We start from the raw sequence: 14,324 nt of genomic DNA, 5'->3' as shown, positions 1-14,324 counted from the left end.
AATGATCTTTTTTTGTACTTATGCCGCTCGGCCTAAAGTTTTAATTTTAATGCAACATTTTCCTTTCACGTACTTTGTCCTTTTGCTAGTTAATGTGTGTTGTCCGCTCGCCTATTATCACATCTCTGGTATTCGGAAAGACATTTTTGCAAGTATTTGGCGTTGCCCTTCCGCTCGGCTAAATATGTAATATTTCCAATATGCAACATTCCGCTTTGATAGCAGAGATCACTCGCTAGACACCGATGAAGTACCTTTGGGTACTGGGCCGAGCGGAACGTAGAGACGATCGAACGATATTGACGGCGAGTTTCTTGGACAATTGCATCCTTTTTATTGGCCTCTTCCGCTCGGATGATTTATAGACGCTGATAACCATGATTTTAGCTATATTATTTTGAATCATAATGCATGTTTTTATTGGACTATTCACAGCATAATCTCACATTTAGATTGCATTTCATAATTTGCATGTGATCTTGGACTTAATTGTAAATTAGTCTATTTTCATGGTATTTTGGTGCTAATAGTTGTTTATTATTTTGTAGGCATCAAAAGGGTCATGGACCCGATCAGATTGGACCATACTTGGCTCAAATCTAGGGCAAGATGAGGCGATCAAGACCTGGATCGATTTGGACCGTCCATTGAAGATCAAGCAGATCTGAGCCATCCGTCAAGCATATGGTCCATCCGATTTAATGAGGAGTACATCTGGACCATAGATGAAGATCAGTACCTCTTGATCCAGATCTGAGATGTTTTCCACCGTTGATCAAGCACCGAGAATCCTCAGCCGTCCGATCAAAACTGAGGAGGTTTAAAAACCCGCGTGAGAAGCTACAGTAGCTGAGCTCGGCGTCGCGATTTCCTCCACAGTGCGATCTTCTTCTCCGCTGCGACGCCGGTGTTCCCCATCCTCTTCCAGATCTACTTCTCAGTGAGTCTCATTGGTGTCGGAGCTTCCATCCGTTGGCTTCCAAGTTTTGATCCTCTGTACGCGCCGGCGATCTCCTCTCCAGAGCTTAGATTTGTTCGGATATTCTCTCTGTTTCAGCCATCAGCGGAGGTGTTTCTCAGTTGATAGTGGCTCGCTCTCAATCTGAGAGTCTCGATCCAGAGAATCCAGATTTCAGATCTGCAGAATTTCGAGCTTGGCAGATTTAATCTTCTCCAGCTTTTCCGGGAAGATGTTCTTTGGTGCTGGAGAATTCTGAATTGAGTTTAGTGTTTGAGAGCTTCTTCTTCAAGTCCGAAGTGAGGTTTCATTAAGGATCCTTGTGTGACGGCAGGGAGAGATTCATTAGAAGAGTAGTTTGAATTGAAGATGGCTTAGATTTTAGTTTTGCAGTTTAATTTTCTGCATCTTTGTTTTCTTTTGAATTATTCATTATCTTGCTCAGATCTGAGGATCTGATAGTTTAGATGCAATTTACTTTTTACTATGAATTTCCTATTTCGTTTCTACAAGTTCATGCTTAGTTTTAATGCTTGAATTTAGTAATTCTTTGTCTTTCAAATGAATACTTTGTGCCGAGATTGAATTGAATTGTTGAATGTTTAACTTGATGTTTCTAGATGTGTATCTCTATTTAACGATGCTGAATGAAGTAGAGAATTGTAGTCTTGATGTTGAGCTTGATTGTGGAGTGAATGTGATTATGAATTGGATGTTATCTCAGTTTCTATAATTCTGTTTGAGCTTTGTATTTAGTTATTTATGTGATTGTGAGTTAAGAATTAAGAAACTGATTCATTTGATTGGATGATACCAAGGAATCCGAATTTAATGATTGTTTTTAATTTAATGAGATGAATTTTAATCAGATTTAGATGAGAGTGAATCTTCTTAGATCTTGATTTTGATTGTTGTTGTCTAATTTTGGCAGAAGATGTATTCAAATTGAAATTAGATTATGATTGGAACCGAATCTAGAATTCACACACATACACTAGTTACCCTTGGAAAAATACGACTTGAGACTCCTTACTACACGTGTTTCATTTTGTTTATGTGAGTTCCAATCTTTATCAATTTGGTGAGCCTTGTGACATGTAAAAAAAAAAAAAAGGTGAACACCAGACGCCGGCTCGTCTCTCGATATTTAACGTCGGAGCTCGACGGTCTTCCGCTCGGATGATTTATAGATGTCGGCTCGTCTCTCGATATTTAACGTCGGAGCTCGACGGTCTTCCGCTCGGATGATTTATAGACGCCGACTCGTCTCTCGATATTTAACGTCGGAGCTCGACGGTCTTCCGCTCGGATGATTTATAGACGCCGGCTCGTCTCTCGATATTTAACGTCGGAGCTCGACGGTCTTCCGTTCGGATGATTTATAGACGTCGACTAGTCTCTCGATATTTAACGTCGGAGCTCGACGGTCTTCCGCTCGGATGATTTATAGACGCCGGCTCGTCGTCTCTCGATATTTAACGTCGGAGCTCGACGGTCTTCCGCTCGGATGATTTATAGACGCCGACTCGTCTCTCGATATTTAACGTCGGAGCTCGACGGTCTTTTAAGGCTAATTTGAACACCGCCGTTCGGCGAAGCTATTTGTCATCCTTTTTATCATTTTGCTGCCTGCATTACAAGTACATAGGCGACCAAAATATACACAAAAGCGAGTTACATCAGTGCACCTTTCACCCAGATTGATAAGGTTGGAGATGATTCGCGCTCCACGGTCGGTCCAGCTGTCGCCCGTCTTCAACCTCCAAATAATAAGCGCCCGAGCGGAGCTTTTCGATGATTTTGAAGGGGCCTGCCCAAGGAGCCTCCAGTTTGCCGACGTCGCCGACCGGCTTTACTTTCTTCCAGACCAAGTCGCCTACTTGGAATGATCTGGGGATTACACGCCGATTGTAGTTTTGCTTCATTCGTCGCCGGTACGCCATCAGCCGGACGGACGCTTTGGCTCGCTCCTTGTCGACCAAATCCAGCTCCATGTTCCTCCGCTCGGCGTTGCCATCATCATAATTCTGGATCCGGACGGACTCGACGCCGACTTCGACAGGAATCACCGCTTCGCCTCCATACACCAGATGGAAAGGCGTGACGCTCGTTCCTTCCTTTGGGGTCGTGCGGATGGCCCATAAGACGCCAGGCACTTCATCCACCCAGCTTCCTCCCAAGTGGTCAAGCCGAGCGCGCAGAATACGAAGAATTTCCCGATTGGCTACTTTGGCTTGACCATTGCTTTGAGGATACGCCACAGACGTGAAGTGTTGCTCGATGTCATAGCTTCTGCACCAATCTTCGAGCATCTTTCCTGTGAATTGCCGACCGTTGTCTGAAACAAGTCGACGGGGGATGCCGAATCGACAGATGATGTTCTGCCAGATAAACTTCTTGACCATCTGCTCGGTGATCTTCGTTAGCGGCTCGGCCTCTACCCACTTGGAAAAATAATCGACAGCCATTAGTAAAAATTTCCGCTGCCCGGTCGCCATAGGGAATGAACCCACAATATCCGTTCCCCATTGGTCGAAGGGACAGGACACAGTGACTGCCTTCATTTCTTCTGTCGGTCGGTGAGAGAAATTATGATACCTTTGACAAGAAAGGCACTCGCGACGGTCCGAGCGGCGTCTTCTTGTAAAGATGGCCAAAGTATCCGGGTAGCAGGATTTTCTTAGCCAGCGATCGTCCGCCCGGATGCCCATCGCAGGATCCTTGATGCACTTCTTGGAGGATGTACGCCGCGTCTTCCGAGCTCACGCATTTCAACAGTGGGCGAGAGAAAGCCTTCTTGTATAGTTGGTCACCAATGAGTGTGAACCGACCGGCTCTCCTCCTTAGTAGCTGGGCTTCATCCCGATCGGACGGTGTAGCACCCGAGCGGAGGAACTCCATGATGGGTGTCCGCCAGTCGCTCGGAAATGAGAGGCCCTCCATCCGGTCGACGTGAGCCACCAGCGAAACTTGTTCAATTGGCTGCTGGATGGCGACCGACGTTATTGAGCTTGCGAGTTTGGCTAACTTATCGGCCGCTTGGTTCTCCGCTCGGGGTATCTTCTGGATAATAACCTCTCTGAAGTCGGCCTTGAGTTTCTCGAAGGCTTGAGCGTAAAGCTTGAGCCGAGCGTTGTTGATTTCAAAGGAGCCTGAGAGTTGTTGAGCGGCCAATTGGGAGTCTGAATGTAGCGTCACCCGTCCGGCCCCTACATGCCGAGCAGCCTGTAAGCCGGCTATAAGGGCTTCATACTCTGCTTCATTATTCGTAGCTCTATAATCAAGCCGGACGGATAGATGCATCTTTTCTTCTTCGGGAGAAACCAACAATACACCAATACCGCTCCCGAGCCGAGTGGTCGATCCGTCCACAAATATCTTCCACATGGCTTCGGGTTCTGGCCTTTGTACTTCGGTGACAAAATCCGCCAAGGACTGCGCCTTTACCGCCGACCGGGGCTGGTATTGGATGTCGAATTCGCTCAACTCCGTCGTCCATTTAATGAGCCGTCCGGACGCTTTGGGATTCAACAGCACTCTTCCCAATGGGCTATTTGTCCGGACGATGATAGTATGAGCCAAGAAATAAGGACGGAGGCGCCAAGCGGCGAGGACCAAAGCGAAAGCTAGTTTCTCGAGCCCAGTGTAGCGAGATTCAGCATCTTTTAAAATATGGCTCAGAAAATATACAGGCTCTTCTCCGCTCGCCCTTACTAGTGCCGGGCCGACGGCTTGCTCGGTTGAAGATAAGTAGATATAAAGTGGCTCACCTATAGTTGACTTGGCTAGTACCGGAAGAGAATTTAGATATGTCTTCAGATCTTCGAACGCCCGATCGCATTCTTCGTCCTAATGAAACTTGGTGGCTTTGCGCAAGATTTTGAAAAAATGTAGGCTCCGGTCGGCGGTCTTTAAGATGAATCTGGACAGAGCAGTTATCCGACTGGTCAAGCGCTACACTTCCCTCAGATTTCTTGGAGGCGGCATATCTTGTAAGGCTTTCACTTTGCTGGGATTTGCTTCGATGCCCCGCTCGGTCACTATGTAACCCAAGAAACGCCCTCCTTTTGCTCCGAACAGGTACTTCTGTGGGTTTAACTTGACTCCATATTTCCGTAGCGTTCGGAAAGTCTCTTCCATGTCTTCAAAGAAATCGACCGCTCGGACGGACTTGATGAGAATGTCGTCCACGTATACTTCCAGATTTCGCCCGATCTGCTCTTTGAACACTTTGTTCATCAATCGCTGATAAGTGGCTCCCGCGTTCTTTAGTCCGAACGACATTACATTATAGCAATACGTGTCGTCGGCTGTAACGAAGCTGACTTTTTCTTAGTCTTCTCGGGCGAGCGACACTTGATGATAGCCTTGGTAAGCGTCGAGCATACATATCAGCTCGCAGCCAGCTGTGGAGTCCACCAATTGATCGATCCGAGGCAGAGGATAAAAGTCTTTCGGGCAAGCATTGTTGAGATCCCGAAAATCTATGCACACTCTCCACTTGTTGCCCGGCTTGGAGACTAATACTACGTTCGCCAGCCAGCTCGGGAACTGCACCTCGCGAATATGGCCGGCCTCCAAAAGCTTCTCAACTTCCGCCCGGATGATGACATTTTGTTCGGCGCTGAAATCCCTTTTTCTTTGCTTCACCGGCCGAGCGTCCGATCGGACATGTAGCTCGTGCTGCGCTATGCTCGGCAAAATTCCGGCCAGCTCGTGCGTTGACCAGACGAAGACATCACAGTTTCTTCGGAGGCATTTGATCACTTCCTGTTTTTGGCTTGCCTCCAGGTCGGACGCAACGAATGTTGTGGCCTCCGTTCGGGTCGGGTGAATCTGCACTTCCTCTTTTTCTTCATAAACTAGAGAGGGAGGCTTCTCAGTTATAGCATTCACCTCGATCCGTGGCGACTTCCGAGCGGAATTGGCTTGAGCTCGGACCATCTCGACGTAGCATCGCCGAGCTGCTAGTTGGTCTCCCCGTACTTCTCCCACTTTGTCCTCGACGGGGAATTTGATCTTCTGGTGGAAGGTGGAGACGGCCGCGCGGAATTCGCTGAGCGCCGGTCGTCCCAAAATGACGTTGTATGATGAGGGAGAGCCAACCACCACAAAGTTTGTTGTCCGCGTCCTCCTGAGCGGCTCTTCTCCCAGTGAGATAGCCAGTCGGATCAGAGGGGGGTTGTCATGGGCAGCAACTCGGCGCGGTCAATTTGCAATTGATCGAACGCCTTTTTGAATATGATGTTGACCGAGCTTCCTGTGTCAATAAAAACGCGATGAATAGTGTAATTGGCTATTACCGCTTTGATGAGAAGAGCATCGTCGTGGGGGACTTCGACTCCTTCCAAATCCCGAGGCCCAAAACTGATTTCGGGTCCACTTGCCCGTTCCTGGCTGCAGCCGGCCGCATGGATCTGGAGCTGTCGGACGCTCGCCTTCCTTGCTCGGTTAGAGTCGCCTCCGGTCGGCCCGCCAGCAATAATGTTGATCTCGCCTCGGGAAGTATTACTTCTATTTTCTTCTTCCCGAGCGGACGGTCGGGACCGTTCTCTAGACCTTCGGCGATTCTCCCGCCTCGGAGAGCGATGCCGATCGGGAGTCTGTTGTTTTCTCCTGTCAGCTTGAGTCTGATCGGCTTCATGAGTTCTCTGTCGCATATCGGATGAGGGCGATCGTCGACCACCACTTCAGGAAACAGGATGAGCAATCAAGGGAAGACTTCGACAATCCCTTGTGTTGTGCGTATCCGTCCGGTGGAAGGAGCAGAACATTGGGGTCCATTTCTTCTTTGGCTTGGGCCGAGCGGCAGCTACCTCTTGCACGTGGGACCTTGCATGGGGGGAGCGGATTGCTTCGGCCCTCGGTCCTCTCGGTGGTTGAGCAGCGTGCGGCTTCCGCTCGGCAGGAGGAGCCCGCTCGGTCGGAGTTCCTTTTTTCCGGGCTGCTTGGGCTTCCTCCACATTGATGTATTCGTTGGCCCGGTGTAGCATGTGGTTGGAGTCTCGAGGCGGCTTCCGAATGAGTGATCGGAAGAAATCCCCATCCACTAGGCCTTGTGTGAAGGCATTCATCATGGTCTCCGAGGTGGCCGTTGGAATATCCATAGTCACTCAATTGAACCGCTGGATGTAGGCTCGGAGCGATTCGCGGGCTTCCTGTTTGATGGCAAACAAGCTGACAATAGTCTTCTGATAGCGCCGACTGCTTGCGAAGTGATGGAGGAAAGCCGTTCGGAAGTCTTTGAAGCTTGAGATAGATCCGTCCGGCAATCTCCGAAACCACCGTTGAGCCGACCCAGAGAGGGTGGTGAGGAAAATCCGACACTTCCCCCCATCTGTGTATTGATGCAGGGTTGCCGTGTTATCAAACTTACCCAAATGATCATCCGGATCGGTGGTTCCATTGTATTCGTCGATCGTCGGAGGCACGTAGTGCTTGGGCAGAGGGTCTCGTAGAATAGCCTCTGAAAATTGGTGATTAATCCGCTCGGGCGATGCGTCCGCTCGGGGGGCTTTCCCTTTTCTGTCGTCTCGTCTAGGCATTTCATCCGAAGAAGATCCCCGATCTCGATTAGTTGCTGCGGCTTCAGGGGTGCGGAATAGGGCCCGATGGAATGCAACGGTGGCCTGTGGTGCTTCCGCTCGGCCACCAGATGCTGACGTTGCTTGCTGCTCCTGCCGCTCGGCTGGTGCTTTCTATTTTTGCTCCACAAGCTTGGCGGCCCTCAACTCGATCAGAGCGTCGAGTTCCTCCGTGGAAAGCGTCACCGTGTGTTGTCGTCCAGCTTCGTCCATTGCTTCCGCTCGGATGCAGGAGCGTTCCCACAGACGGCGCCAAATTGATCCTGTCCGAAAGCTGAATCAACAGACGCTGGGCACGTGGCTCTCTCCGAGTCGCTGACGTGGATCTCAGGCCGGTCGGACGACGCTCCGGCGAACCTGCAAGGAAGTCAGGCCGGGAAGGGGTTCCCGGCGACGACCCTCCGACGCTCAAGTCAGGCAAAACTCAACAAGAAAGTGGCTCCGAAAGTTGTAGAACACGTACCTCCGGCAAAGGATGAGGGCCTTTATATAGGGCTGGGGAGAAGCGGATGCACACATACCGAGGTGTACACGTGTCCTTAGCCCATACCCTAGTAAGGGCCTGTCAGTGAGCTTACCTGATTCTATACTGCTACAGTCCAAGCATGTCTTCGATGGGACAGCGGAATCCTCTGTCGTAAGATTTGGAGTATGGCCTAAATGTGGAACATGCCCACTGTCAGGAAAAGATGTCCCTTGTCCTTTTCCCCTTTGCTTCTGGCCGGTCGTCCGGCCGGCCGGCCTGCGCTCCTGGGCGTCCGGCCGGCTTGCTGCCTTACGTCCGGCCGGGCGCATATAGTGGTCTACTTGGAAGATTCTCGGTGATGTGCTTTGTGGAGACTGTTAGCAGTATGTTTCCTCATGTTTCGGCCGAGCGTGTCCTCCGCTCGGCTCTACGATCCTGTACCATGAGCGTCGGGGCCCAGCTTCCTACTGGGGCGCCCTTTGCCATCAGTTAGACCCCGGTCAGCGGGCCGGGCGTTCGACCCACCCATCTACGGTCGGCCACCTGGCCCTTTGACTTTCACGTGACGTTGACTCCCTAGAGCGGGGGTCCCCTGTTCTTACCGCCGAATCAATATATATATATATATTCACTTGTAAAATAAAATAGAGAGGGATCATCCATTTCCACCAATATATATAAAGGAAACATCCTCTAGATCGTAAAAGTGATCTAGAAGATCCCGTCTCTCATAGGAGAGGAGATCCTCTGGATCACTTTTTACGGTCGAGAGGATGCTCCTTTGTATATATTGATGGGGATGGATGATCCATACTTGTAAAATAAGTGGGAATCGTTCATTTCCATTAATGTATGCAAAGGGAATATCTTCTGGACCGTAAAAAATGATCCAGAGGATCCTGCCTCTAGTAAGAGAAGAAATCTTCTGGGCCACTTTTACGATCTAGAGGATACTCCCTTTTGCGTTCCAAAGAACCCTCCCTATGTATATATTGATGGGGATGGATAGTCTCTACTTGTAAAATAAATAGGGATCATTCATTCCCACTAATACATAATTAAAGAAAAAAAAAGAAAGACATGCTCAGGATAAAAGAAAAGTGGTCCGAGGATCCGCCACTTATTTAAAGAAAAAATATTATAATTAGAAATTAAATCGTAGATATTTAAATAGTAATTTAGCACTCTTCCTTGTGGCAAAAAAGGCGAAATCGTTCGCCCCCAGTGCCCCCGCCGCACCCGACCCAAGGTCATCACGAGGGAGGTAAATCACAGCATCCTGAGCAAGCATGTGGTAGGTGGGGTGAGTTGCACAGGGACCGGAGATTTACGCTCCGACTACCCTGAGTTTCGATCCCGTGACCTCATATGACAAGCATCTCACCACATAGCAACTCGGATGAACTGTGGGATCTAATTTAGCACTCTTCCTTGTACTATAACCCGGAGTAAAAATGTTGAATGGGATAGCATCAGCACTAAAGCTTTACACTAGGTGATCCATGTTATTCTCAATTACCCGACCAAGGACTATTCTACGTTGATGGGCACGAAAGCTTCCAATTCCACAATTTATAAAGTCCACGTTGGGCATTTTGTCAAATATCACATTGGGAATGTTGAGAAGACGAAAACATGACCTAATGATATAAAGTCCCTGTCGAGCATTTTGTCAAATAACATTTTGACAATGTTGAGAATACAAAAAAAGGACACACACAGAGATTAAAAGGTCACATATATTAAATTTTATAATGACAGATCCGTAGTTCACAGGTTCCATTCAGAAAATTTATTCTATGGAACCACTTGGGACTTAAAAAAGATTACATGTTGGAACCCAAATTGTCCTTGTATGATAGAATCCCAACCATCAGAACCAGTCGCATAATCTTGCTAGACATTACCAATCAACAATTGACTGTAGCAAGATAACATCGATGACAGTCGTCTCATCTTTAAAAAAACAAACTTTACATAGATTTAAGACATCTAGGCTGTTTGAAGTCGCGGCACCAGTTCAAAATGATTTTCCAGCAACAATAAAACTTGAGAAAGTGAAGACACCTTGAAATCTGGCTTTAGATCATCAGCATAGGAATCAAGAGAGTCGTACCTCCCGGTTTCGTCCAGCAAGCATGTGAAAGCTCCTGCTCTCTTCCCGCAGGCCACCTGTAAATGGTGAAATATAATTCACTTATCATCATTAACTTCACCAAAGAGCTCGAGTTAGTTATTTATTAGGAAGATATTATGCAATTAAATCTACTTAATACACAACCAGTGGTTGCATAAAAATACTGAATGAAACAGGACTACAAGACGATGCATATATAAATGGCAAGTGTTCGAAGCAAAAGTGTGATCATACTCTGATGACACTTTTGGTATCCCCTCATGGGGAACAAATGGAGAGGAGACCTATACTTAATTTGTACTGTACAAGAAATGATGCCAGACAGACATCCAAAGACTACTTTTCACTGCTTTTTCATTTTGTTTAGCTTGCTGGATGTTTGATCTTTCTTATATCAAATTGCAACAATAATAGTTCATATCCAATCGCTGGAATAAAATAGTACCAAAGGATAGAAAAGGTTTTCAATGAATAATCTACAGAAAGTTGGAAGCAATATCCCCTATAAGTACTGCTCAAGCCTGAGAAGCTAGATCAGTTGATAAAGAGGCCTTAGCAACTCCCAACAAGTTCTTGGGACTAACCATTTTCAATTTACACATCAAGGAAGTTAATGTGATCATTAAGGTATGTCATAGACCAGTAATTTTTATGAAAACCTGGTGACAACTCAAAATAAGAGAACAAGACAATCACAGTAAAATAGCACATGGGCATATTGGAAAAAAAAACATAATGAGACATTGAACATTCAGAGTAAAAAAAGGCAACTAGAAGGAATTGCATGATGGAGAATTTGGCGGTTGATGTATACTTTTTTTTTATTCTGAGATATATTTTACAGGAATTAATTCACTCACATCATCCCGGAGGCTGTCACCAATCATCATGACTTCACTTGGAGGAATATCCCAAATTGAACAGATATGCAACAAAGGAGCTGGGTCTGGCTTGTAAGGGCGAAATTCCCTACTCAGTGCGGGGACAAACTCCATCTGTCACCAAAGAAAATATTGCATTGTAATATTAGAAGACATTTCAACTTAAGCAAACATAGTAAAACTTTGTCTATGAACAAAAACATAAATGTCTATATATCAATCAAATCAACAGATGAGTAAACGTTAACATACTACATGTTAATCAAAACAAGTTGGCAACATCCTAATTCCTACATATAATCAACCAAAGACTTGGACAGCTAAAAAATTTGGTAAAAGTAGTCCATAAATCTAGAATGATTTCAACTCTCGCCCAGGTACCACATTTGTGTTCAATCCATTCATCTAATTCAAGTTGGTAATTAATAATCTAGAAAGACAGTTGATTATGGTAAGTTTTGTATTGAGAAGGTTTATGACGGGGAATTCTCACACACACACACACACACAATTTTTCTGAGTCTGAGGGAACACATCTGCAGCAGTGCTGTTGAGGTTGTCTAGCATGGAGAAAGAGAAAAGAATTGAGAAAGAATTAGAAAGGGAGAAGAAAGCAGGGATGAGGGAAGGCTGCAACTGTACAAAAAATAAGTAGCCAACGGGAAATATTGTAGAAATCCTAACTCTAACAGAGCTATGATACCATCTAGAAGTGGGTAGAATTAAATTATATCAATGTTTGAAAGACACATCTTTTCATGGTATTTTATAGGACTCTACGACAAACTATAAACCTTTTACACCTACCCATTACACATACCCTAATAACATGCACATAAACATTGACAGATTTATTTTCAAGTAAAAAATGAAGGTACAGGAAACCATGAATACAAACAAAATAATAACTTACTCCAAACCGCTGATGAAATATATCAACAGAAGCCTTGACATTCCGAGTTATCAAACCTCTCCTGAAAAAGATTTTACGTAATAAGCAAGCTAAACAATAATGCAGATAAGCATAAAAAGAAACAATAGCACAGCTAATGAATGTTACTCAGGGCAAAGTAGTGTTACTTAAATAACATGTCCCTTCACTTTCTATCATGCATTGGCACATTCAATTTAGTATCACCTGTAGTGTAGCGCTGGTTAAGTGTCAAACACAGAGATAGTAAAAAGTAATACTAAATATGCCTTAGAGAAATATCTTAAAAAATATGCCTTAAATACAAAGTAATACTAAATATGCCTTAAAAAAATATATGCTGACATTCATTATTCAAGCATAAAAGCACTATAAAACTTCAAGCAATAATCAACTTGAAGAGAGAAAGGAGGTCTACAAGATAAGGCACATGAATAAATAAGAGTATAAGCTTCAAGAAAGAAAGAAAAAAATTACCTTATCTCCCTCGAATCCAGGTACTTGCAAAGTTCCAAAGCACCTGAAATATGTTTATTTTATCAAAAAATAAAATATTGAAATGGATATTGAGTTTGTGTGTGTAGAATTATAGCTTGAATCTAGGATGTAATATTTACCTAAATTTATCTGTTAAACTATTTAGCATATTCCATATTATTCTATACAAAAACATATGATTTTTACAATTATGTTAAAGTTACAAGATAAAGAAGGATCACATATAATAAGCTGTTCAATTAGAGAAAAATTATAACACACTATCATATACCAATGATGTGGTGTCCTCATCATTTACCTAGTAATTTATCTTTAAAATTTATTAGTAAACAAGTTAGAAGAAATAAATTCCTCTCAAAATAAAGACCACTACACTATAAATGCCTCTAGATCTGAACTATCAAGTTATCCTAGCATATGCACCCTCAATAAGAGTGTATTGGATTGGCTTCCTTTTCTCTACTTTAGAAAGACCTTGAAATTCTTGCATCTTACTTTAACATTTTTGGTTTGGTCCCTGCGTGATTTCACCCATTCTTTGCTTGCTTGATAGACTGAAGTTTATGAATCATATGTAAAATAACAAAAACATTGTACAATCAAACTAGACAAATTAACTCAACAGTGTGCTCTCCAGTCTCTAAAAGCTTGTTGAGTAAACTCCACACAGACACTAGAAATGGAACAGGTCAACCTACTCTACTACCAAATGATATAAGTATAGAGACCCAAGCATACTTTCATCATAATCCACTATTCAAGCATTCTTGGAGCAACTCTCACTCGAGCACTGCACAATCTAAGTATCAGAACACTAGCATACTCTTGATCTCTCAAACTCTAAATGCAAAAAATTAGAGTACATATTTTAATAGTAAACCAACGAACCCTCTTAGGTTGCAAAATAACTAACCCAAAACCTTGTATAATCAATGGTGCTACAGATCAATCTCAAATCACCCTTAAAAATAAGATAAACTGATGGCTGAATGCTCTTCACAAATTACTAATCACACCAAGATCGCAACCGGGGGCACCCATCTTCGACAAATTAAAGAATAATAGCGGATCCCAGCAGTTGGATTAAGGGCATTCGACGAACCAGGCATAATCTGAAGACGGTCGAGGCCCTGTCGCTCGAAGTGAGCTATCGTTTCGTACGCTCGCAGCTTCTCCGCCGTCGGCCACGATTCAATGTGGTGGAGGATGTCGACGCCACCGCCGCTGGCGCTGGAGGAGCGCCAGGCGGCGTACCCCTCCTCCCCCAAGACGGCACGATACATGGCCCCGAAGTCGATCGCGGGCACCGTAAGGGTCCCGTCCATGTCGAACACAAGGCCTCGTAGTCGCCCCTTCTTGGCGCCAGCGGCCGCGCCGTCATCGGCAGCCGACGACATGGGGGAGAGACGCAGCCGACGAGGAGGGGAGAATGCGAGCGAGAGTACGGTCCGGAAGGAGAACCAGCGGCCGTTGCAGAAGAGAGGAGGCGGAGGGAGGAAGAGCGGCATCAGGTGGGGGGCAGAAAAAGGTTAGGCCTCAACGCACATAAAAGATGCTGTGTGTGCGATTAGCCGGTGACTGATGATTCCATCTCAACAATTAACTGATTGAGATGGAGGTGACGTGGACCCCAAGCGAAACTTATAGAATAAATTCGTTTTAAAATTATTTAATAACTTCTGGATTCGCCAGGTCCACTCGATAAAAAAAAAATTTAAAATAAATACAATCGTCATAATTTTGATATGTTTTGCCAAGGAAATTTATGGACTGCACCAGGTGCTAAATTAAATTGTTAAAGCCCTCTTTGCAAATAAACTATTATTAAAAAAGAGAAAAATTGAGGAAAAAAATAGAATTACCTCAGGA

At 45.1% G+C, this 14,324-nt stretch overlaps 1 protein-coding gene across 1 annotated transcript; it reads right to left on the bottom strand.

Annotated features, from left to right (window-relative positions):
• Positions 1-9,729: 9,729 nt before the first annotated feature.
• LOC122000673 (haloacid dehalogenase-like hydrolase domain-containing protein At2g33255) lies at positions 9,730-14,247 on the bottom strand. Its single transcript, XM_042555088.1, has 5 exons — positions 13,558-14,247; positions 12,435-12,477; positions 11,940-12,000; positions 11,006-11,140; positions 9,730-10,180 (listed from the first exon to the last, which is right to left on the bottom strand). Exons 1-5 carry the CDS (start codon positions 13,961-13,963, stop codon positions 10,001-10,003), a joined length of 825 nt encoding a protein of 274 aa, XP_042411022.1. The 5' UTR covers positions 13,964-14,247; the 3' UTR covers positions 9,730-10,000.
• Between the last annotated feature and the right edge of the window lie 77 nt (positions 14,248-14,324).

The sequence above is a fragment of the Zingiber officinale genome, chromosome 7A (assembly GCF_018446385.1).
Source record: "Zingiber officinale cultivar Zhangliang chromosome 7A, Zo_v1.1, whole genome shotgun sequence".
Taxonomy (NCBI): domain Eukaryota; kingdom Viridiplantae; phylum Streptophyta; class Magnoliopsida; order Zingiberales; family Zingiberaceae; genus Zingiber; species Zingiber officinale.
This window is presented reverse-complemented; position numbering and strand designations above follow the sequence as displayed.

Excerpts from the sequence above, each read along its gene's own strand:
- LOC122000673 (XM_042555088.1), bottom strand. The coding sequence starts at position 13,963 with ATGCCGCTCTTCCTCCCTCCGCCTCCTCTCTTCTGCAACGGCCGCTGG. Across the intron at positions 12,001-12,434 it reads CTGGATTCGAGGGAGATAAG|GAGAGGTTTGATAACTCGGA; the intron begins GTAATTTTTTTC and ends AATCTTTTTCAG. Across the intron at positions 10,181-11,005 it reads GTGACAGCCTCCGGGATGAT|GTGGCCTGCGGGAAGAGAGC; the intron begins GTGAGTGAATTA and ends CACCATTTACAG.